The following is a 26,293-nucleotide window of genomic DNA, read 5'->3' on the forward strand; positions in this document are numbered from 1 at the left end:
GAGGGTTGCCGGGGGGAGGGGGTTTGGGAGAAGGGGGTGGGATTATGGACATTGGGGAGGGTATGTGATTTGGTGAGTGCTGTGAAGTGTGTAAACCTGGTGATTCACAGACCTGTACCCCTGGGGATAAAAATATATGTTTATAAAAAAAAAAAAAAAAAAAAAAAAAATGAATCTAAGTTTGAGAATTCATTGGTATCTGGCTTGTCACTATCCATAGTGTGTTACTTGCAGGGAATGTTTCTGTGATCTGTCTACACTAAGGTTCTAATTGCAGCTAGCAGGTACATCCACAGCTAAAAAGTTAACTGTTCTAAAATGAAGGACACTGTGTAGACTCTCCCAAGAGGAAAGAAAAGCACACTGACTCCATCTGGAATATAGAACTGTTGCATAAAACAACCAAACAACATCTAACCTTTAGAGAAGTTACATTAGGAGATGGTATTTCCTGTATCATATTCATGTTTCCCTTCATATATGGGTGGAATTACTACAACTTAGCATAGGAAAAGAACAGGAGTTTTCCCATCATGGATTCCAATCCTCCAGTCTAAGTTCTTCCACCTACTAAACTGTATAATTATAAAATAATTAACCACGGAGGTATGTGCAGTGAATACCTTGAATTAGGGTTGTGGAAAGGACTAAATGCAAATGAAATCACACAAATATCTCATCTGATACAATGCAGTCACCTTGTTATTGGGACAGGTTACTTAAACTGGACTTTTCCAAAGGAACACTAATAGGCAAAAGAGAAGTAGAGAGTTGCAAATTCATTAATAATTTAGAACACTACGAATAAGTTTCTATTTTCAAAATTACTCCAGTCAGGGTTTGGCTAGTCATATGTTGACTAACATTCCTCCTGTGCCCTTGAACTTGAATGACGATTAGATTAAGCTACTCAACCAGTTAATAGAAAACAGTTTTAGAGCTGAAATATCTCTCTGGTATATTAGCCAGATACATTCATTAAATTATTCTCTTATTCAACACGCAATTTTCTGAGACACAACTAGCATATATGAAGGATGGCGGCATGGTAGTAAAAGCTGATGATACTAGCAGAGAAAAACCAACATCTTTTCCTGTATGAGTTTACTAGCTAATAGGGAGGTCACATGCTAAATTATATTACACAAAGACATCAAATTATGAAAGTGTTATTTGTCAAGAAAGAAAGGGGTTATTTTTGCTTTACTAACATATTCTTTGGAATTATGGAAGTATTATCTAAGGAAGTAATATTATATTACATATATGTGTAAGAAAAAGGGTAAAGGGAAGAAGATTCAGATAGAATAAACTAGAATAAATCAATGTCCTGAGATAGGAGGGCACATGGTATATTTTAAAAGGTAAAAGAAGATGACAACTAAAAAAATGAGGTGGTAAAAACCCCATTAAATAGGTAGGTAAATGTCAGATTATTAATGGATTTGTAAGTAATACTAAGCATTTTGGGCTCTATGTCAGTGGAGAATGTCTTGATGTTATTGAGAACCACCAAAGAGTTTTAAGCATATGTTTATATGATCAAGTTTGTGTAAGAAAAAGGTCATTTTAACTGTTAAGTGAAGGACAGCCTGAAAAGAATAAAGACTGAATTAAGATACTTGTTTATCTGGAAATATCATCATTTTACTAAATTAACATATTATTTCCAATTCTTCAAATCTCTCCCATACTGGTCTGTAAATTCATGGCCTTGCTACAACCTTAAGGTTTTCAGAAAAGGTAGAATAAATTAGGAACTATGTCTTGATGATCACCTCAAAATACAACTTATCTGTATCAGATATTTTGGTCAAAATATGGATACTTGAAAAAAATGTGGATACTTGACACAGTAGATTTAAAGTAGTATTTGATAAAAGCAAATACAAATTTCAGTTTGTAGTGCCATACACAATGACTCTATTAAAATATTGGTGTCAGTGATTTTATTCCCTTGGGCTTTTGATACCAGAAGTCTTATTTTGCACAGTTACGAATGTTTTTTGCCAAGTTGTCCTAAGATACAAACAGCATCCATTGATTAAAACGAGGTCCAGCCAGAAGTAGTAGCATACCTTAGTATCTCTGGGATTGAGCATGGGATGGGGAGGTGAAGGGAGCCAGTAAATAAGAGGAGGAGAAAATTAGTTGGGTTGCACTACTGAGGTTGAAAGATGAAAGAAATGGATTTCCTTTAATGAAGACTGAACTTCTTCATTATTCTGTATGGTTTCATTGTCAGTGTTCTATTTTTAACTACCCCAATTATAAAAACTCTATTCAAATTTTTTTACATAGGCTTAGTCATTTTTACATGATTTGTCTAAATTCTTTCTTGCCAAAAGCTGTTGAAAGCTTTGGGGTTTAAGAATACATTTGCAGAGGAATTCTCAAAAGCCTTGTTAAGGCAAAAATTGTTTTTAATTATACCACAAAGAGAAATGGAGACCCTGCCTTTGAATAAACTCAACAATGAATAAATTTTATTTCAACGATAGATCAAAAACACTCTGTGATGGGATGCCTGGGTGGCTCAGCTGGTTGAAAGTCAGATCAGTCTGGGCTCAACTCATGGGTCTAGGATCAAGCAACTCCCCCCCCACTTCCCATGCCACTCAAGCTCTGTGCTCAGCAGGGAGTCTGCTTAAAGACATACAGATTCTCTCCCTCTGCTCTCCATTAGCTGGTGCACTCTCTCTCTTAAATAAATACATAAATAAAATCGTTTAAAAAAAGTTCTTGGAAAAAAAAAAAAAAAGTTCTTGGGACACCTGGGTGGCTTAGTCAGTTAAAGGTCTGTCTTCAGCTCAGGTCATGATCCCAGTCCCACATCGGGCTCCTTGCTGAGCAGAGAGCCTGCTTCTCCCTCTGCCTGCCACTCCCCCTGCTTGTGCTTTCTCTCTGTCTCTCCAAAAAATAAAATCTTTTAAAACAAAGTTCTTCAGGTAAATCTGTATTTTTTCTGTTTTCCTTATGCTTATTCACCTTACAGAAATTTAATGATTACTAGTATTTATAGTATAGTATAACTTTTAATAAAATATGAAGCAATTTTTTTTATTTAGAGGCATTTTTATTAAAATGCATTTTATATGACTAAAAAAAAACATTAAAATGATTTATATCATGTAAGTGCCATACTAACTTCTGGTGGATAATAAAGTTGCAGTGATGAATTCTAGAAAAAAAAAAAGACTATTGGAGTTTTGTTATTATTATTACATCCCTAGAATTTTCATTTATAATTACCATCTTTTAATAAGAATAACTAAAATAGTATTCATATTTTGTTGAAAGCTTAGTCATAGTACTTAGTATTTGATCTTCATATTTTAGGGTTAAAATTTGTCATAATTTTACATTGTTTATATCTTTAGTGTTTACTAATACACATAAAGTTGCCATATGGGTAGAGGTACATATAAAACAAGTGTCCTCTAGACACTTGACTTCCATCTGGCTAAAATTTCTCATAATATATGAATTTTGTTAGAAGAAGACATTATACTGCTGTTAGTCAGAAAACAGATGTAAAATATTATGCAAATCCCTGATGTTTATGTTGTAAATATTGTCCCATAAGTAGTAAAGGGTGTGATTGGCCCACCTGTATGCAGTGTTCCCAGATACAGGAACCCTATGCTTAGGTATAAATGGGAAGTTTATGTGACATTTTAGTTTTCTCGAAATACACAAAAAAATTATTTAATTTTTGGGACTGTTAAGATCTTCCTGAAAATGTTAAGAAAGTAAACTACTTCTATATGAATACAGTATATGGTTTATAAAGCTATTTGGATGAATATTCTCAGAAATTGCTTGAGTTCTCTCCTTGTACATCTTGCATCAGTAAACATCTCTTTACTCATAGTGAAATCGGTATACAACCTTTGATTTTCACATTTTATTTCTACCACCTCTGTACTCCACCTGCTTTCTATTACCAGGAAAACTTCCCCAGTGCTAACACATCTTTATGGTCACCATTTCAAACATGGACGTAACCCTTAGCCAGTGAAAAGTACATGAGCACTGGGGAGCTGTTTGGAGAATAAAGTGAAATGAAAAGGGTCACAAATGGAGGAGTTTCATGTTATAGTTCTTAAGATTTCCTGAGGGCTTATTTTTATGATTCATCACTCTGACACATTTTTCTCAATTAAGTGAATACTGTTTGTTCTTTTGGTTTGTTTGTTTGTTTGTGAATCATCTCCAAGAGCAAGGAAAGAATACTTATTTATGTATGATGGAATAAAATATAACTCTAAATATGTGAAAATTATGGGTCCAGTTTACCTGTCCTAACTTGAAAAAAACTCAAGGCCATTCACTTTCAGTTGGCTTATGAATACTTTGTTGCAAGTAGAATTTTAGTTTTCAGATGAATAGATGAATTTGTAGGTGAAGTGATACTCTTAATGTCATAGGTAGAGCCAAGATTTAAGCCCCAAAATATCTCCTTCAGAGCCCATGCCATAAGCCTTAAGCTCTCCTGCCTTCTTGTTTAATTTTGTGGTGCTGTTTCCAAGTGAAAACAAAATAAAGGAGTTCACATAGCTCATAGCTCACTAATATTCTGAAATTCGACCATGTAACCTTTGCTAATAGAATACCAAAGTTTGAAATTCAAAATACTGCCAGATTATTAATGGATTTGTAAGTAATACTATTTTACTTTCTTTTATTGTACTATTATGCTCTTGAGTATTTCTATTAAATACTCAAATAACATTTCTATTTCTACTTAACAACTGTATTAATCTATAGTCAGTTGATGTAAAATATTCAAATAATTCAAAGAAAGGCCTATTACTTAAGACACTTTTAAAAATTTGTTGAAAATACAATAGTTAATATATTACAAATTTCTAATAGTAGAAATAGACATAGAAAAGAAATCTTAAAAAATCTGTATTTCCATCACAGATGTATATTCAAAACAAAGTACAAAGGAAATATCAATCCTTTATCCCCCACCCCACAAACACAGATTAATTAGAAATTCTCTTACACTAGGGTTCCTTTTGTGATCTATTAAGATTCCTTGTCTCCTTGTGATATATGCAAAAACTGTTTGACCTATGCAAGTTTCTTAATCTCCTTGTATATCATTTAAAATTAAGAATTTCTTATAGATAAGCTTGTTTTCTCTTATAGATAATCTTCAATGATAATGTTTCCTAAATGAATGAAAAACATAAGATTCTAATAGGGATGATAACGCAGTATAACAACTGAAAATCCTTGGCACTGGTTTGGAATAAGAAATTTATATGAGAATACTTTAAAATAAAATACTTAAAAGGAGATAAATTATCTTGGTTACCTATAAATATACAACCAAATTAAAATTTGGTGAATAAAGATGAATTTTTCATCTCTATAGACATGTATGTGGAATAATTTTTTAAAAGATTTTATTTATTTATTTGACAGAGAAAGACACAGCGAGAGAGGGAACACAAGTATGGGAGTGGGAGAGGGAGAAGCAGGCTTCCTGCCCAGCTCAGAGCCCCATGTGGGGCTCATCCCAGGACCCTGGGATCTTGACCTGAGCTGAAGGCAGATGCTTAACGACTGAGTCATCCAAGCACCCTAAAATAAATTTTAAGAACATAAGCAACACAAATAAATAAATGCAGCCTGCAGCTTTCTACCAGACACTTGCATTGCAGTTTATGATAAGTATTTGTGTTCACATGGACCCAGAGGTAAATCATAAACAACATAAAGCCTAACGTTTTACAATTAAAATGAAAAGTATGTGAAAATCATTATGGGAATCTGATATTAAATTACATAAACCATGATTTTAAATAGATTAAATATGTAGAGGTAGGCCTATGAAAAATGGATACTCCATAGGTAAAATATAAATAAATATTGTTCCTTTTCTTATCCTAATCTGTCACTTATCTGCATGTTATTCTTAGAAGTTATTGCTATGTTACCATGGCTATATTTGTTTTTCTCACACTTTTTTTAAAACCACAGTTTTCCTCCTCCCATATTAAAGAATATATTTGAAAGTAAAATATCAATGCTTTATCTTATATTAAATAACCCAAAAGAACTGATTGAATAACTTATAACATCTGCTTTCTTTTTTTTTAAATATAATTTTTTATTTTTTATAAACATATATTTTTATCCCCAGGGGTACAGGTCTGTGAATCACCAGGTATGGACTTAGAATAACAGATGGAATTATCCCATCTGATGAGAGAAACAGGATGCATATTGTATGATTTTTCACTTTCCCCAGATATATTTTCTACACTGAAAAAGTAATGCTTTAAACTGTTTTGTGAGATAGAGAGGGTAGTACCAGGGATGACATATTATCACAGAAGTAAGCCTCCCAACCCTCAATATTTATCTGATGTCAAATGCAGCAGGTTCAATGCATCATACATTTATGTGATCAAGTAAATTGCTAGAAGCAAATTTGACATTAAGATGATAAACATGGCTATTAACAGAAATCAGGGTCTACGGTAATCAGATCCAATAAGCTAATTAATCTTAGCTCTGTCACAAAGCTTCCTTGAGACTGGAATGATAACATAAAGCATAAGCAGCACATCTCAAGCAATTTGGCCTTCCATCTTCTAGGTGCTAAACATGAGCTGGACAGGGCTATGGTGACTGAGATTAAATGCCCTTCTTTTTAGAGTCTGTTCTGGGAATATGTATAGGAATGCATTATTAGACTAGTACCTTTCAGTCAGAATTATAAAACTATCAAAGTAACTGATTATTATCATAAATACGATCAATTTTTAAAGTTATAAATGACTTTAAGCAGAAAAAAATAAAGAAACAAATCAACAAATTGATTTGGCTAAATTAATGCTAGAACAGAGACATTCTTTCCATATTAACCAACATAGTCCAGATAGGGATTTTATAGCCAGAGATGCATAGACATTGGTCAACTTCATAAAGGAACATAGTCCATCTACCTATACAACCCCCTTTCTATACTAAAGATTAATACTTCACATAATTTGAAAATATGATAAGTATATTTTCTTAGCAAAACTTAAAAAAAAATGGTCCTTTGATTTTTTTTTTTTTTAAAGACACATGTTAAACTTATACATTCTTGGAACAGACTTACAAAGTACAGAACTTGCCATGAGTTGAATTTAAAAAGTCCAACACCTTATCTTCTACTAGAATGAATTAAATGATTTTATAAATGCTGAGGCATTTGCTTTCAAAAAAGGCAGATTTCTTGGTTTCTTGGATCACAACCATTGTGTCGTCACATTCTGGTCCTTCCTCCTTTTTGCTTGAAAGTTTTCTAATCAGGGGCTACAGTAAAAAATGTAGATATCTAGTATCCAACATATACTAAACAACTCCATACCATGTAGTGAATTGTCAAAGATTATAATAAACATATACATATACTTACCAAGAAATACTACATAAAACATTAGATATTCTAAATATTCTAGAAGCAGCCTGGGGTAACCATTTCTGAAAGCCTTTTCTAGTATTTAATCAGCCTTATATTATAAAGTTATTTATGTATAGCCCAGATATATTTTGCTACAATTTAAGACCATGTTTTGTAGCTTTAGTTTTACAAGACTGGAATAGCTCCTAATTTTATGACATACGAAACTCCTTCATGTGTCTGAAATCTTTTTTTAAACTTTCTCTTCAGCCTTCTTTTTTCAGATTAAATAATTCCCAATTAAATAATTCATCACATTTTCCTGATCTACCAATCATTTTGAAACCATTCCTCAATTTCTTCTATTCATTTTAAAATAGAGCAAGTCAAACTGAACCTGATACTCTACTAATTAAAAACGCCTGAAGCAGATTATTTCTCTACTTTTGCATATCTTTCCCTTGCTAAGATGAACCAAGTTTTTGTTTGTTTTTATTGTTATTTTCCTGATATCTTCCGGTCTTTGCTGATCTGGGCCACATTATTCATATTCCCCTGTAACTGTGAAATTTCTCTGGGATTCTGTGACACTGAAGCAATAAGAGAATATAATAAGATAGGATCCTCACCAAAAAGAGCAAACAAACAAAAACAAAAAACTGTGTGCCTCCTTATTAAGATCTACTTAGCTCAGATACATATTTCAAATATGCATTAATAAAATGTGTTAATATAATGAAACAAAAAGTAAGTCCCTGATCCTTCCTCCAAAAATATTTCCTACAGGCCCAGTTAGTGTAATAACAGAATCCTGTCATTTTCAACTCATTAGTTAGAAACTATTACTTTCTGGGAGGATTTCGTTAATAGCCAACAAAAATCAGTAGAACACTGGAAGATGTTCACAGCAGCCCAGCAGGCCCTTTTCACTTTTCCATTGAACATTCCATGGGTATCCATCAAGTCATTACAATATTCCACGTATCTGTCAACCTTTGCCAGGCTATCACATACAAGCACGTACCCTAAAACGATCCTTATGAAAAATTCATAAACATTTTTCAAGTTACAAATTCTTCTCATTCAAGATAAGATTTAATGGCAACTCTTCTCTAATAATAAACAAGCTGAGATATGCAAGTGCCCTATGATTTCACCAGGCACTGTGGTTGGGGATAAATTCAATACCAATTCATGTTCAGTTTTCTTTTGTTTAGGTGCCTACGGCTATGTCTTCCTGGCTGTCAGTAATCTGATAAAAATATCAAAATTCCGTCAATGTGGATGAAGAGGGATTTAACTGTAATGACCATATCCAACCCCCTGGTTGATTTTTAGCATACTTCGCAGGGAGAATATCAAGTATATGATATCCTTTACTCCTTAAATCGGGTCAGATTTAGGACAACATAAATTGATAAACCTGAATCATCTGATTGGTGTGCCTGATTGACAAAGGGCAGAAGCTGAAAGATTCTCCACATAAATGGGAAATCTCATCCAAATGGAAAGCATGTCTGTAATCGCTCAATCTGTTCTCACTGGAGGTGGGAGAAGCTAAATAAATGCTAGAATATAGGCGTTTTCAGGCACCTGCTGAGAATCCTGGTTAACTTCAACCTAACCCCCCCCCCCCAACGTTTTAATTTTAAAAATTTTAAAGATCTCAATAGAAACAGTAATATAGCAGGACTAATACTCATATACTCATCACCTGACTTTTCCAGATGTTAATTATTTTCTCCACATGTGCTTTATCTTTGGTCATCTTTTTCATTTTGTACCATTTACAAGTAATCTAAAAACATCTTTTTAAAAAATATTTATTTATTTGTTTGAGAGAGAGAGGGCTTGAGTGGGAGGGGCAGAGGGAAAGGGAGAATGTTGAGCAGACTGCACTGAACCCGAAACCCTATATAGAGCTGAATTTCATGACCCCAAGAACACCATCTGAAACCAAGGGTCAAAACCTTGATGGACTGTACTATCTAGGTCCCCCTAAAAACATCTTTTTTAGTTGTAAAGAACCATGATTGAAGCCTAGTGGTGCTAATGTCTAAAAGAAGGCACCTTAAGGTAAAGATTCTTTCATTAATTCATTTTTTTAAAAAATATTTTATTTATTTATTTGTCAGACAGAGAGATAGAGAACAAGCAGAGGGAGAAGCAGGCTCCCTGCAGGACTCAATCCCAGGTACCTGGGATTATGACCCAAGCCAAAGGCAGATGCTTAACCAGACTGAGCCACCCAGGCATCCCATCTTTCATTAATTCAGATAAATTAATAAACTGTGGGGATTAGAGGCAAGATTTGGAGTAATAGTCCTAAGCTTCTTGGCTAATATTAGGCATGACATCGAGTAAACACTCAAACTTTCAGAGACTCAGTTACTGTAGAAAAGTGGCCATTCCTACACATCACAGTGATTTTGTAAATGCTGTGAGTGTTTACACGAGATAATGTATCTGAAAATTACATTTACACGGGATATCATTCAGATAACTACATTTTAAAAAAATCTCTAGTGAAAATAAGAACTGTTCCTTTACCTCGGTTATAACACAACAACAATAACAGACATTTATGGAGCATTTACTAAAGGCTAGGGAATATAAAGACAATACTAGTCTACTGATTTTACAAGGAAGAAAATTAAGTCTTAAAGAGGTTAACTTGAAGACTGACTTAGCAATTAAATGGTAGAACTAGAACTCAAATCCATATAGTTGATCAAATTCCACACTTTGGTCATGGGAAATGAGGTAGGAAATTTATTATAAATAGTAAACAAACAATAGATACAAAGACCCTGGAGGTAAAAATAGTGAAGAATTCAAATCTGTCTTTAGCCACCTCTTCCACATCTAGCCCCTCACTCTAAATAGTCTGCCTACTCTTTTCTCTGTGCTAAGGATATGAGATTAATTTTAAACTGATTTCAGTTACCTTTCAATAAAATCTTTATAAATTATAAAGATTAAATTATATTATATATAGTGACATCCTAACGAATTGCCCATTAAGTGTATCAAGTAGTAAATTTTAATTTCTAGCATTTAACTAATATAATGTAGGCTAAAGAGACCTTCCAAAGCATCTCAAATTACGTGAATACGGTCTCATACTCTGTCCAATTGTAAAGTACTATCTGCATACATGTGTTTCCTAATTTTAGGGCAAAGAGCTTTAAAATTGCACTTTCTAACCTATCAGAATTTTAAAGAATCTCAAATTACTTATAAAACAAAATTCTTTCCTGGCTTATCAGTTTCCTGATCTCTATGTAATTTTAAAAAAAATTTTATTTATTCATTTGAGAGAGAGTAAGCATGAGTAAAGGGAGAGGCACAGGGAGAAGGAGAAGCCAACTCCCCACTGAGCAGGGAGCCTGATGTTGCACTTGATCCCAGGACCTGGAGATCATGACCCGAGCTGAAGGCAGAGGCTTAACCATCTGAACCACCCGGTGGCCCCTATGTGAACTTATTTTAAAAACAGATTGTCTCTGCCTGTTTTACAATTAAAACACACAAATGATAAAGCTCATCAAAATAAAAGAAACAAAATCTATATAGTTAGCAAGTCATACTAGGAATTTTATAAAAATCCAAGGAAAATATCTGTACATATTGTACCAATCATCACATAAGAAAATACCATTGTAGCCATGCTTTTGTTGTGTTTGTTTGTTTGTTTGTTTGTTTGTTTAAAAGATTTTGACACACTGAGAGAGAGCCAGCAGAGGAAGGGGGAGAAGCAGGTTCCGCAATGAAGAGGAAGCCGGGCGTGGGGCTCCATCCCAGGACCCCTGAGATCATGACCCAAGTGGAGGGCAGACACTTCACTGACTGAGCCACCCAGCCATCCTGTAGCCATGTTTCACTTCATTATTTCCAGCACAGGTCACTCTGCTATTTTGCCCAGACCACTTTGATTCCAATTTAGCATAAAACACTTTGTCACTGAGTTTTGCTGTCTATGAAAAATAGACAATAAAGGATCTAGAATATTGCAGACAATTTTGAAAATTTTAGAAATTAAATTATTTTTTAATGATTTCCTCATTGTCTTCTGATCCAATCATACTCATATCCTGTAGCTGCCTTTCTCTTTGGTTCACTTCAAAATAGACGGTTGTATATCAAAACATGTTGAAACAATGACTATAAAACATGTATATTAGCACACATAATAACACAGGAAACCAACATGGGCTGACTTGCTTCATTTTGTTTACTGTTCTAAATTAAAAACTAAAAATTTAATCCAGGTGCATGTATGAAAGATTTAGATAATTTCCTACAGAGTCACAGAAAGCTCAGTAATGAAGGATAAGAAGTAGGTAGAACAATGCTTGTGTATCCGTCCTATAATAGCAACTTGGGAGGAAAGCCAATTCTATTTTAATATACTAAATATTACAAATTTTATTTTTAACCAGTTCTTTTCTTATGTTAAGGAGTCCTCAAAGTTGTAAAATTTATAAAGCTGACAATAGAGTGGATACCACCCAAAATACAAGGTGAAGAAACATGTTACCATTATCCTTTTCTTAACAGAATAGAAATTAAATTTTAGATTTTATCACGGGTGTTTTAATATCCATAATGCCCTCACCAAGTTGTACTCCTGTCCAAATATAGATATGCCACTATTTAAAGACAAAGAAACTGTATTAGAACAGTCATTAATTTGGGTATTAGAACAACGTCAGGTATGTATGGCAAGTTACAACCTCAAGTGTTTCTCTTCCATTTCATTTGGTGACTCGTTTTATATCTTCACATTGTTTGAAAATTTTTTAGTGTGAGAATTACAGAAGTTTGATGTGGATAATTTATCCACATAAAAAACAAGCCTCCTCTTTACTCAATAGGTAGGGATAGTAAGAATGTAATAGATTTGGATAAAAACAAAAAGAAAACCATAACTGAACATTCAAGAATAAACATGATCTTTTGGAATAATCTGCTTGACAGCTCTTCCTTGATTATGAATACTATTCCAAACTCGAGCCTGCTATTATACTACACATATTCTCGGATTATAGTGACTCTAATTTTTCTAATTTTCCAAAACAAATTTAATTTAAAATGCAGAATTATTCCAAAATGATTCAACTATCAGTGTTGTAAGAGCTTTAAAATGTAGTTTGGATGACTATAATATTCAAATAATGTACTTATTTTTAATTGAAGAAAATTTATAAGGAATTTATTATGCTAAATGAGATTCCTAGGTATAATCTAAATTTCAGTACAAGAGAAAACACACCAAAAGCTTACATGAAGACTGAATAAAATTTGGAAATGCAAATCTAGTAAATAAAAGTAACTTTCATTTTACCTGTAATAGGCTTTTTTCAAATTGCACTTTATTAAAACCACAAAAGCTTTATTTTTAACTATAATATATACTGGGCTATAAAACCTTCCCAATAGCTTTCACATAAACACAGTAAATATATATTTTCAGTTAAAAAGCAATTTAATGAATATTTATGAGAATAATAAATTAACTTATATGTTAATAATTACTGGTTAAAATAACAATTTATTCAGTGTATATTAATTTCGAAGCTCAAGTGAGAATATTTTAAGTTTCTATAGCTAGGTTAAGGTTTTTTAACTTATTATAGGTTAATTTGTTATAAAAACAGGAAGTCTATTGAATTCAAAACCAGCTACAATACATTGTGTGGCTATAATTTTAATTACATAAATTTTAGGGAGAGGTTTTGGGGATTTTTTTGCCAAACAAATACTCATTTTTTTTCAATATTTCTTGCCAGAAGTAATTTAACTGTCTCCACGTATTTTACAGCAAGAGCAAATTAGTAAAATCCAAGCTGCTAAATAAGATTCCTTAGCAAGGTGTTCCTCAGCAACATAATAATTAATTTATTTTTATTAAAAGACAGAGAGAGAAAGAGCTCCATGGCAAATAGATAGCAATTACTAATTAGACATCAGATGGCTTTTCAAAAATTTTGTTATGTATAGAGCCAAGGGTTTATTTACTTTTTAATTTTTCAGTTTTGTAAACACCCTCTATGAAATTTCAGAAATGGAAGGAACTATGTAAAAATCTCTAAATAAAAGTTAGTTTTAGGATACTCTAATTCCAAATACAAAAGAAAATCTTCAATGTCATAATAATTCCTGACATAATCTAAACCCTCTACTGAAGTACTGAGCCTTATGTAGAACAAACAAGGCAGGGATTATACGGTATAATGAATAAAATCTTAGATTTTGATTACACAGGATAGTGACCATTAAGGAAATGAAATGCAAATAGAAAACACAGTAACTGGTAAAATATTTTGGTGTGATTAAATAAAATATTGGCTTATATTCAGTTAAATGCTTAGTATGTTCTAGACATTGTGTTGAAATCTTATATGTATTATTTCAATTAATTTCTACAATAACCTTAGGATTCAGGAAATTTTCTTCTGTTTTTGGAGCCATACATGATACCCCCACTTTCACAATAAATTTAAAATTTGTAGATATTTATACTACTCTGTAATATAATACAGTTTTAATTACCAAAATATTATCTTCATAATACTATATAATTCTATCATCTCAAAAAAGTTTGTGCATAAAAATAAACACTGAAGAATGTAAAAATTGAAAGTAGGCACTATCCTGTCAGGTCATTGTTTATAGTCATCCTTAATCAGTTTATGTTTATTTTTAACATTCATTTCTCCATTAATTTATATGTCTTACTTTACAAAAAGAATTAAAGAGACAACTTTAATTTTTTTCCTTTGAGATTTAAATTATGCTACATGGCATCAACATAATTCTTATTGTTAAATTGTGCAAGAGTGCAATCTTGAGAGATAATATTTCTATAATTGATTTATCTAATAAGTATATTATTGTCTTCAGTTCAATTCAGCAAGTTTGAGAGAACCGACATTTCCTCATTATTAAATTCATGTCCTTTCCCATTAGATTTTTGGTTTTTAAGGGCTTGAAATAATATTGATCAAGAGTTATGATTGTTGGGACACCTGGATGGCTCAGTCAGTTAAGTGCCTGCCTTCAGCTCAGGTCAAGATCCCAGGATCCTGGGTTCAAGCCTACCTGGGGCTTCCTGCTCACTGGGGAGCCTGCTTCTCCTTCTCCCCACCTCCACTCATGCTCTCACTCTCTCTCTAATAAATAAAATCTTTAATAAAAAGAGTTATGCTTGCATTTTCAAATTTAATATACAACCTTAAGAGTTGATATTATTTTTATTACTGATGCCTAGAATATAATTAGAGAGGGAGGGAGAGAGAGAGAGAGAACCAAACAAAATCTCTAAGACTTCAAAGATGTTAGGTAATATTCTAAGGTCACTTAAACGACAAGAAGAGTCAGGACTGGAGACTGTATCTACTATCATTGCATTGCGCCACACTGTGCTTCATGATTTAAAACAAGTTACTTGTCAAACACAGAGCAAACAAGGCAGAGTGGACAGATGGGGACACCTATCTACAGCAGGAAAAATATTGTCAACTATATGCAGGAGGAGAGGGAAAAACTGGAATATTTAAAGGTAAGCTCCAGATTACCACAAAGCCATGTTACTGCCATAAAAGACATCTACAATTCCCAAAAGTTAAAATATGTCTACAGCTTACTCTTTCAGATTTTAGAATAATACATAATATATTAAAAAATATTTCTGAAACTTGTGTCACGTTAGGGAATGAACTAGAAAAAAAAAATCAGTTTGTTTTTTTTTTCTTCCTTCTTTCCTTCCTCCATTCTTGCCTGTCTCTGGCTTCCCTCTCTCCCTTTTTTAATTTCTTGCTTTTCTTAATTTACACATTTAAGTCAGGAGCAAAAACATGCTTTGCACCCTTTCTTTTGGTCGCAAACTTGTGTGAAGACATGGGGATTATTTTTGTTGGCCATATTACAGCATATATGCAAAAATCATCTCTTCTGATACATGATGTCACTTGTTTTGATTTTATGATTTGAGACAGTAAATGTAATTAAATTATATTATCACATAAGTAAAACACAGACATGACTTTCAAATTATGGGATTCATTCACCATGAATGAATAATTCAGACTTTGAAGACTTGTAGACATATCTTCATTTGGTTTTAAGCCATAAAATAATACTCTAATACCGGGAATAGGATCTGAAGCATTCGATTAGTTATTCTTATCCTAAACTCACTTCCTTAAAGTCTGATTACCAAGTGGCAGAATAATGACACAGTCCAAAGTTTTCTCATTATAACTTATGATTGAAGTTGTATTTCAACAAAAACTACTTAACTTTTATAGATATGGTAATATTTGGTCTAAGTCATTTAGAAAAATAAGTAAAGTCAGTCAGTGGAAAATGGAAGGCATTCTGATTTGTAAAAAACAACAGCGGATCTACGTTTTAAATATATTAAACCACTCTTTTCTGACTTTGTGTTCTAGTCTTGACCATGTTTTCTATGATCAACAGAGCAGCTCTGGATTTTTTTAATTACAAAATATGGAGAACTGGTCTTTTGTAATCACTTCTGAGAACTGGGTAGGAAGTACCTCATTGAAGCAGTAAGTGAACAAACATACCCTTTCTAAGTATCAAGAGAGTGTTTGTTTTTTATTTTTGTAAAATACTTTCAAAAATTCTCTTAAATTAAAAGGAGCAAGTCTGCTTCCATACACAAAAACATATCTAAAAGCACCATACAATCGTGCTAATTTAAACACTTTTTTCATCTGAAATAGTCATAGAAAGTCACATATATAGATCCACTAGGATCACCAATACCGGGGGAAATTATAATACACTAAAACTTTCAATAAAAATGGGGGTCTTCGGGGTACCTGGGTGGTTCAGTTGGTTAAGCTTCTGCCTTCAGCTCAGGTCATGATCCTAGAGTTTTGGGATGCAGCCGTACATCTGGCTCCCTGCTCAACAGGGAATCTGCTTCTCCCACTCCCTTTCCGGTTGCCTCCCCCGCACCCCATGCTTATGCACTCTCTCTTGCTCACTTGCTCTCTCTCTTTCAAATAATAAAATCTTTTTAAAAAGTTTTTTTTCCTCCTTTTTCCTATCTTTGTAGCCTCATTGCCACATCACAAATAAGATTATACCAGTGTGCCCATGCATATATCACACATGCATAAAACATACCATGAATATTTTATCTCTTAAAAATATTGAATACCTTTTTAAAAATTTTTATATATTTGTTTATTTATCAGAGAAAGAGAGAGAGAGAACACAAGCAGGGGAGCAGCAGACAGAGGGAGAAGCAGGCTCCCTGCTGAACAAGGAGCCCATTGAGGGACTCCATCCCTGGGATCATGACCTGATCCAAAGGCAGACACCTTGTTGACTGAGCCACCTAGACATCCCAAATCCCTTTTTTGTGCACATCGTTGTATTATTGTAATAGGCACCACATATTTTTGAGCTCTTAGGTAAATGCATATTTTAATTTTAGGGTATAAGAAATTAATTTTCAATTTTACCATCTTAAACTTAAACTGCTTGGAGCAGAGTAGACACTGTCTATTATTAGCTAGAAGAAAAAATAATTCTTTTGAATGTGGTTATTATATTCTGAATTATGCTGAATTAATTGCTGAATTAATGCTATCAGAAAAAAAGAAAAGGGACTGAATTAATGCTATCAGGAAAAAAGAAAAGGAGACTGGAATGAATTAAACCACAATTCAGCCAATCTTCAAAGCGTGCAAATTGCTTCATGTGAAGTTAGTTTTCAAATACCATGTTTCTCAGCATCTACTTTACCTAAACTAGAAGATTTCTTATTGATCATCCAATTGTCCATTTGTTTAATACAGATTGGGAAATCACCAATACCTATAGATATTTCCTCACTGAATCCCCAACTCAGCATTTTAATTTAATTATTTTTTAAATTAAGTAAATAGTATGAAGTTTACCTGTCTTTAAATAATTCTACTCCTTCCTAACCTGTGGAAAACATTCTATTCAAAGGTATAAACACCTAACAGTTGTTTCCTACCTCTCATTTCCCTCTGGGCTCTTCGAAGAGGCCTACCTGTGTAAGAATGCCTTATGAACTTAAGTAGTGGTTGGTTAAGTTACACACTGGCCAAAGAGTATACAATTAATATTAAAGTATAAATCTTATTGGATGAATAGATAGGGAAATGGTTCATTGTAGGAAATTACAAAATCATTCAGATTCCTGGATCATTAAAATTCTGATTATAAAGATAAAAATGTAAATAAGGAAAATTTAAAAACCAGCTAATACTTATGGATATATCTTACTATGTAACAGTGCGTACTAGGAATGTGCTGTCTATTACTCCTTTCACTAAAAACAAACAAACAAAAAACAGCAATAGCATTTGTGGATTTTTATGTGTAATTTCACCATGCAAAAAAGGCATAAATATATGCATTAATCTGTAATTTCATTGCATACAAATTTAACTCCTGTAAGACATGAGGCTGATGTGTGGTATAGACCTAGATAATGGCCCAGCCCCCATGTTTCAGAAGGATTTATATGAGTTCTAGTTGTCACGAAGTATACCAGAATTTTTTTTATTATTATTGCTTTTATGAAAATGGCTCTAAAAAGAAAGCCAAGGGCTTTTATTGCATTTATAAAATAAATTTCATACTAGAGTGCTATTCAACAATTTGGGAATATGTGAAGGTCTTAGGATGGGCTTTACTAAGTTTCAGACTGTCGCAGAGAAATCTAAGTGAATTCATTAGGACCTATAAAATAATATTCTGTCTTGAAGTTTAAAGAATTAAAGCACTGTCCCATAAAACAAACTGCTAAAATACAAAACTAAAAATTACCTAAAGACTTTTCTCTAAGGTTTAAGCTTAAGGGAACTAGCACAAGTTAGATCTGGAGAACTGGGTTGGCTCTCTCTCGTGGTCACAATGTATCGATGAAGGCAACTTCTAAAAGCCATGTGCTTTTCATCATTCCTGCTACACAGTACAGGGATTTTCTCAGCAAACCCTTCATGGAAACTAAATTAACACATGGACAGTATTTACATTAAAACTAATGAGATCTCCTCCTTCTTGACCACAGATTATTTTTCTACTCATTTTAGGAGATTATTTAATTCACAATTAGTTTCCCTTTTTGCTCTACCTCAGATGCAGAGCGTCTCACCCAAATGTATTTTTGAACTCTGATTTAGTAACTACTGCATAAGTCAGAAGAGACGAACTTTTCTCTTTACTCGTTCAGCTACATGTTCCCAGTCCAGATAGATGCTTATTGAGAATCATGATGAGCAGTTGTGATACACAAAGAAGTCAATTGGTTCTCTGCCATTTTCAACCCAGTTGTATCACTACATTGCCTTGCTTTCTAGTGTCAGCCCCAGAATATACTTGATGGACCAGCTAAACATTTTTAGCTGTTACCATGCTGTATAACCTTATCTTGTCCATACTTCCTTTTTCTATGTGAATGTATATCAATAAATGTTTTATCAATGATTCCCCCAAATATCTGGGATAATCCACAGAACACAGAGACCAGCTACAGTAGAATTTAAAAAGTTAAAGAAAGGGATACCTTGTGTCCTCTGCTAGGGAGATATACTAAATTTGTGGCAAGGCTCTGTCTAGAGGGGGATTCCACATATATCTCTTTGTTAAATCTACTCATGGGCCTATAAATAAGGTGATGAGGGGAAATACACCAAGTTCTTAATAACTGCATCCTACTCCAGATAAACCACTAATTCATTGCTTTGTAGATATGGCCAAATGGTTTTATAATGTAAATATTCCCTGGGAAATATAAAGTCAAATATAAAGAAACTTGTTTGTTTTCATTCATAATCTACTGGTAAGGATTTTGAGTATTTGGCCTATAAATTCTGTTACAAAAGGTTTTTTGAATGTCTTATGTAACTTGAATTTTTCATCATCTGTAATTTCACCAATCCAATTAACATAATTGGTCCCTTCTACAGACAACATTTTAGGTCCCTATATCACTGGAAGACTGAACAAGCAGAATTCAAGTACCAGAAACAATGTTGCTTGGTTTCCCACTGTCCTTTCAGAACATACCTAGAGAGGATCCCCAAACACCTAGAAGAAGACTTCTTCTGATTATTGATAATTTTTAAAGTCCTCTAATCAATTTGAGTCACATGTTTTAATAATTAGAACACATCATCTCACATCATGATCAAAACTCTACCCTTGATTTAAAATTTCATCTTCTTGCCCTCCACCAACTCAGGTCTGTTATTGAAGAAGAAGTATACTCTGTTTTCTTTCTTCCCTCATGCACTAATGATACTTACCTATAAATTGAAGATAATAATGGTTCCTACTTCAGTATTATGGTTATTATGAAGATTAATGTGATAGTACATAAAAAAAAAAGCTTAGAAAAATTTCTAGCCCATACTACTAACAATGGGAAACTATAAAGAAGTAGAAATCATCCATAATTCCATTGACCCAATTTATATAATTGGCCCCTAGAAGCTGGAGTAAATAACACTGGAGAGCTGTAAGTCTTTTTGGGTCAAAGGAAGGTGCATCAGAACAACAGGGATGGGGGGTATGGGCAGGTAAAGCATTTCTTGGCCAGGAGAAATAATTCATTCCCACTAGTCTAGCCCAGACCAGAAAACCACAGATTTGACTAGGCCTGAACTCAAGTAGGCTTAACATAAACATGTACTCACTTATACTCTTTTGTTTCACTAGGAAATATACCTAATATAAATTAGTTTTTCTTTTTGGATAGTTTTCAAATCAGTATGAATTTGTGTTACCTCTCTACAACTGCATTCTACCTTCTCAAGAGTCACTATAAACATTAGTGTATTCTTTAGACCAGAAGGACTAGGCAGGCAGCTACTTTGTATCTTTTTGAAGAGCCAATTATAGACACTATTTCTAGGTCTCTGGAAAATATTGTGTGTATGTATATATAACTGTATCTACTTATAGATATACAGAGACATAGATACTACATAAATATATAAACACACATATATTTTTCTGCTCCCAGCTCTGGAGGGACAGGTCAACCCCAACACAGACACTCCTTTTCTGCTCACTTATTAGATGGTGAGCAAACCCATCTCTTACTTTCAGGTTTCTAGGGTGAGTCAGGCACCAGTCTATCCTGTCCCCCATATTGCAGAGGTACACATTAAGCCCTCCACATGGTTCCATTGAAGCACCAGTCACAAGGCTTACAGTAGAACTTAAAAGAAATATCTCCAGAGGTGCCTGGGTGTTTCAGTTGGTTAAGCATCTACCCTCATCTCTGGTCATGATCTCAGGGTCCTGGAATTGAGCCCTAGGCTGGGCTCCCTGCTCAATAAGGAGTCTGTTTCTCCCTCTCCCCATGCTCATGCTGTGTGTGTGTGTGTGTGTGTGTGTGTGTGTGTGTGTCCCTCTCTCAATTAAATAGATATAATCTTAAAAAAATAAATTTCTCCAAAATTTATATTCATAAAATCTCCCTATCCCATCTTCTAAATCTTTTATATACCAGATGGAAGAGGTTCAACAACGCTCTAACATGCTTTTAATTATTTCCTTTGAAATATTGGTGTTGGGTAGTTCATATTGAAATACACATTCTTGTATATATTAGAGCCTCACTTAAAAATTCCAATTTATCATCTTGATTAGCTAGCTACTGTAACTACATTTACACATTAAAGATGCAGAATGTGAGGTAGAACTACCAGGGTATATATCCAGATTGTATCATTTGACTATCTGACCATCTTTGAGCCAGTCACTTGTTTCCTGTCTTAGTTACTTCTGTACACTGAAGATAATAATTGTCCCTACCCAACATTATGATTATTGTGAAGATTAACGTGACAATACATTAAAAAAATGCACAGAAAAGTATTTATCCCAGATTACTAACATGTTATCTTTAGAAATAACAATAATACAATCATTACTATGATAATTACTACAAACGTCTACTTTATAACTTGCTCGTCTTATGAAAATTTTCACATACTATTCAGTCTTCTTTTTTTTTTTTAAGATTTTATTTATTTATTTGACAGAGAGAGAGAGAGAACATGCCCAAGTATGGGGAGCAGCAGAGGGAGAAACAGGCTCCCCACTGAGCAGGGAGATTGATTTGGGGCTTAATCCCAGAAGCCAGGATCATGACTTGAGCTGAAGGTAGATGCTTAACCTATTGAACCACCCAGGTTCCCCTCAATATTCTTCTTTACATTGTAAATGTATAGTATCCAGCCATATAAATAGCATTATTTTCAATATTAAACTGGACACACAAATCATCTCTGAAATTTGTCACATCATTGATGATCTTTATGTTTATTATCTCCGTTTTTCCCTCTATATTGCATACTAGTTGAACTGGAATTAATGGATCAAAATGTGACTAAGTGATTTAATATACACTGACAAATTATACTACTAAAATTAATATCACATTGATATACATATATCATATATCTCAAATATAAAGTATTTTTAAGACTACCTTAAAATTCTAGACAATTATCAACTATCAGACATTGATTTAAGTGTAATGACATCCATGGAAGGTAATGAATAACAGACACAGGATGTTCTCTTGTCTCTTTACAGCGTGTGCAAACAGATTTCTGGAAAAATTCTGAACTGGGAAGCAAAGATTTTTAAGTGTTGGGTGAGGAGAAATCCAATACATGTTAAGAACCAGAGCGTTCCAGTGACAGAACTACACTGGCCATTCTTTTTTATTTTTTATTTTATTTATTTTTTTTAAGATTCATTTATTTATTTTAGAAAGAGAGTGTGTGTGCATGCAAGAGAGGGCAGGGAGAGCGGGAAGAGGATGAGGGAGGCTTAAGCAGATTCCATGATGAGCTGGGAGCTCCATGCAGGGCTCAAGCTCACAACCCTGAGATCAGGACCTGAGCGGAAACCAAGATTCAGATGCTTAACTGACTGCACCATCCACATGCCCCTGACCATTCTTTTTTAATAGAAAAAGAAAATGAAGTAAGAATGAGCAGTAGTAGCTATCTTTCGTGGTGGTTCATTATGAGATACTTAGAGTGAGCTGCTTTAATTATGTAAATGCATCTAGTGGATGAGTGTTAATAAACTTCTATTTAAATAAAATAAATCAAATTTCTGTTTCTCCTTAGCATATTATATTTTAATTAAATTCTTGAGCACAGTCAGTAACTGTGAAGTTATACAGTTGACAAAATCAATCACTAAGGAGTGTAAATCTGCTAGATACTAGTCTAACACAAAGCACACAGTAATTAGTCAGTTTTGATAATAGAAGTTTCACGTATGTCGTAAGAGGAAACTCTGGTTCTCATTTCCAGCATTCTACATTGGTATTATTATAAAGAGTACAGACAATTTTATCAAGGTCCCACAAACTCCAATACCTGGCTTAAATTATTTTCTGTCTTAAGTAATAAGAACATTAATTTTTCTCTTAAAGATTTTAACTTAAAATGTTCCACTTTGGTGAAGTCATTTTCTGTGACATTCTACTTTTTGTGCTTCTCTTTCTCCCTCCTTCTAGGTCTCTCTCTCTTTCTATCCACTTACAGAGGCATGTAACTCAAAAAGAAAAAAAATAAAAATCACCCCACCACCAACAAACAGCCATCGGACCAACCTTATAAAGTAATGGCAATTTTCCTAATTTCAGGAGTGCAATCTTATTCGTTGTATTTTTCATTTTTTGAATCCTTTTTAAATCATCTGCATTTCCATAACTCACATCAATGACTTCAGCCTGAAAGAGAAGAGAAAAATAAAGTCTTACAGGAATAAGCAAACTGTCCATTTAGTATGACAAAATCGTTCACAATAATTTGATATATTCAAAAAAGAACTATTTCTACTCTTATCCCGACCCAATCACCACAGACATGATCTTTCTATTTCTAACAGGATACAACAATTCCTCTGGTCATTGAAAAAAATAGTTTAGAGTCACAAACTGAGGGGTGCTAGAGGGAGGGGAGGTGGGGGATGGGGTAATTGGGTGATGGGCATTAAGGAGGACAGTTGATGTGATGAGCACTGGGTGTTATGCGCAACTGATGAATCATTAAATTCTACCCCTAAAACTAATAAAACATTAAAAGTTAACTAAATTAAATTTAAATTAAAAAAATTTTTTAAAAGCTCTGGATTCATTTTTCCTTTGCCCTGTCCCTTCTAAAAAAGTTACAAGCCTAATTCATTCCTTTAACAGACGATCAACCATTTTGAGTCTATTTTCGTGTGTGTCTATTTTTCTGTATGTGGCTGTCCAATTTTCCCAACACCATTTATTGAAGTGATCCAAAGGGGCACGTGCACCTGAATGTTTATAGCAGCAATGTCCACAATAGCCAAACTATGGAAAGAACCTAGATGTCCATCAACAGATGAATGGATCAAGAAGATGTGGTATATATACACAATGGAATACTATGCAGCCATCAAAAGAAATGAAATCTTGCCATTTGCAACAACATGGATGGAACTAGAGCGTATCATGCTTAGCAAAATAAGTCAAGCGGAGAAAGACAACTATCATATGATCTCCCTGATATGAGGAAGTGGTGATGCAACATGGAGGCTTAAGTGGGTAGGAGAAGAATCAATGAAACAAGATGGAATTGGGAGGGAGACAAACCATAAGTGACTCTTAATCTCACAAAACAAACTGAGGGTTGCTGGGGGAAGGAGGTTGGGAGAAGGGGGTGGGATTATGGACATTGGAGAGGGTATGTGCTTTGGTGAGTGAAGTGTGAAGTGTGTAAACCTGGTGATTCACAGACCTGTACCCCTGGGGATAAAAATATATGCTTATAAAAAATAAAAAATTAAAAACAAAACAAAACAAAAAAAAAACAGACGATCAATATTGGTTTACTATATATTTATGTTTCTGGAATTTAAACCATTTTATAAAACACAAGATTAATTTCCTTAAAGTTCAACAATAATCATACCATTACAAAAAATTCAAAGGCTCTCAATTTTTATTCAAATTAAGTAAATTCCATCATATACAGTGTTCAGGTGGTGCATATACCCAGTGTGAATGACAAATCCTTGGGTTATACAGGATACAACCTGTATGGCTGACTATATGCACTAATCTGGCATAAAATCTTCAAGGATTTTAGAACATGAGATCAGACTACGATTTCTGTCAAATATTCACTACCCTCCCTACAGGTATCTTTTTTTTTTTTTTAACGATTTTATTTATTTATTTGACAGACAGAGATCACAAGTAGGCAGAGAGGCAGGCAGAGAGAGAGGAGGAAGCAGGCTCCCTGCTGAGCAGAGAGCCCAATGCGATGCGGGGCTTGATCCCAGGACCCTGAAATCATGACCTGAGCTGAAGGCAGAGGCTTAACCCACTGAGCCACCCAGGTGCCCCGCTACAGGTATCTTTTATTCTACATCAAATATTTCTTATCTTAAGAAGTCCCCTTTTTATTAATGTGAAACCTGTATGCCTTTCTGGAGATTCTAATGAGAATCCTCTGATGTGGTTGCTCTTTTCCTTCTCCTTGAAAAGCTCCACACTGAAGGTTCTATCAAACACATCTTCCTATGATCCAAGGTGATTTCTTTAATGTTTAGTTTCCATAATTTCTATTATTAAAATAGTAATCATTGGGGTGCTTGAGTGGTTTAGTCAGTTAGTTGTCTGACTCTTGTTTTCAGCTCTGGTCATAATCTCAGGTTCATGAGACTGAGCCCCATGACTCACTCCCTGATCAGTAGGAAGTCTGCTTGAAGATTCTCTCCCTCTGTCTCTACCCGTCCCCTCCCCCACAAAACAAGTAAGTCTTAAAACAAAAAAAAAAAAGTAGTTGTTATGCTTTCCAATAATAACACTGAGACATTAAGGAGTTAGTGGGGGCAAATACAGAAAGAACACAGATGGAGAATCTATACATCTAAATTCCCACCTTTCTCAACTGGAGTTAATTTCTTCTACTAGTTTCATGCAAAGGATTTCCATAGAAGACTCATATGAAGAGAGAAGTTTTTAGAAGCACATGTGAATACCAAGATACCAACAAATCTGTTAGAGGAAGCATTTCTGGCATGAAATATTTCCTTAACCATTTCATTCAACTGCATCTGGCAAAACTTTACTGATACAAAACTTGACTGATACCTTTTCAAATGTTACCTTCTTATGAACTGTATTTCCCTGTTGCCCATGTATATGTGACTTTCTCTACTTTGAATCCCATAGTGATTTGTTTCTGACTCTTCTGAGGACCTCACTGGACTCATCTCTTTATATACATATAAAACTTTTCCTCAATGAATCCATCATGCAGCTTTCTCACCCTTCACCCAGATATGCAGCATATATTGTTGGCTTATTGGTCTTAAATTAAAATGATTATAGTTTATATGGCATCTCTGAAAAGTTGAGCTATACTTTCAAATGGATTACCTAAGAAAACCTTCTTGTTAAAAACACTTCTGTCTGAATGGTTTTGGATAATAATTTTGTTCCTATTAAAATATGATTAGCAAGGCTTATTAATATAATTTTTGAGTTTGCTAATACCATTACAATATAAATAGCTATGGAATTATGATTTTAAAAGCCTAGTTAAATAAATTATTACATATTAATAATCATCACACTGAAAAAAATGAGAAGATTCATATTATTCATTTAAATTTTTAAGCCACATACTAATTATGTGTGATCACTGATATCATCTTAAAACAGGAATATTACTCAATTGGCTATATTAATGAACATATTTTTCATACTTAGGAGAGGCTGGGGGAAGATCATGCTGGTTTGAAACAGTGTGGGCTAGACTTCCACTTTTTGTTTGTATATAAACCAAAAGGTAT

The 26,293-nt window shown here is 33.8% G+C and overlaps 1 protein-coding gene across 2 annotated transcripts in view; it reads right to left on the reverse strand.

The window, feature by feature from the left end:
• Positions 1 to 26,293, reverse strand: part of NAALADL2 (N-acetylated alpha-linked acidic dipeptidase like 2) — a 1,087,900-nt gene that overhangs the window by 502,951 nt on the left and 558,656 nt on the right. For both annotated transcript variants that reach the window (XM_059391522.1, XM_059391521.1), the window contains one exon: positions 23,073 to 23,192. In XM_059391522.1, the coding sequence (XP_059247505.1) occupies positions 23,073 to 23,192 (120 nt within the window). The remainder of the gene's footprint in view (positions 1 to 23,072; positions 23,193 to 26,293) is intronic.

This window comes from Mustela nigripes, chromosome 2 (genome assembly GCF_022355385.1).
Source record: "Mustela nigripes isolate SB6536 chromosome 2, MUSNIG.SB6536, whole genome shotgun sequence".
In the NCBI taxonomy this organism is placed as follows: Eukaryota; Metazoa; Chordata; class Mammalia; order Carnivora; family Mustelidae; genus Mustela; species Mustela nigripes.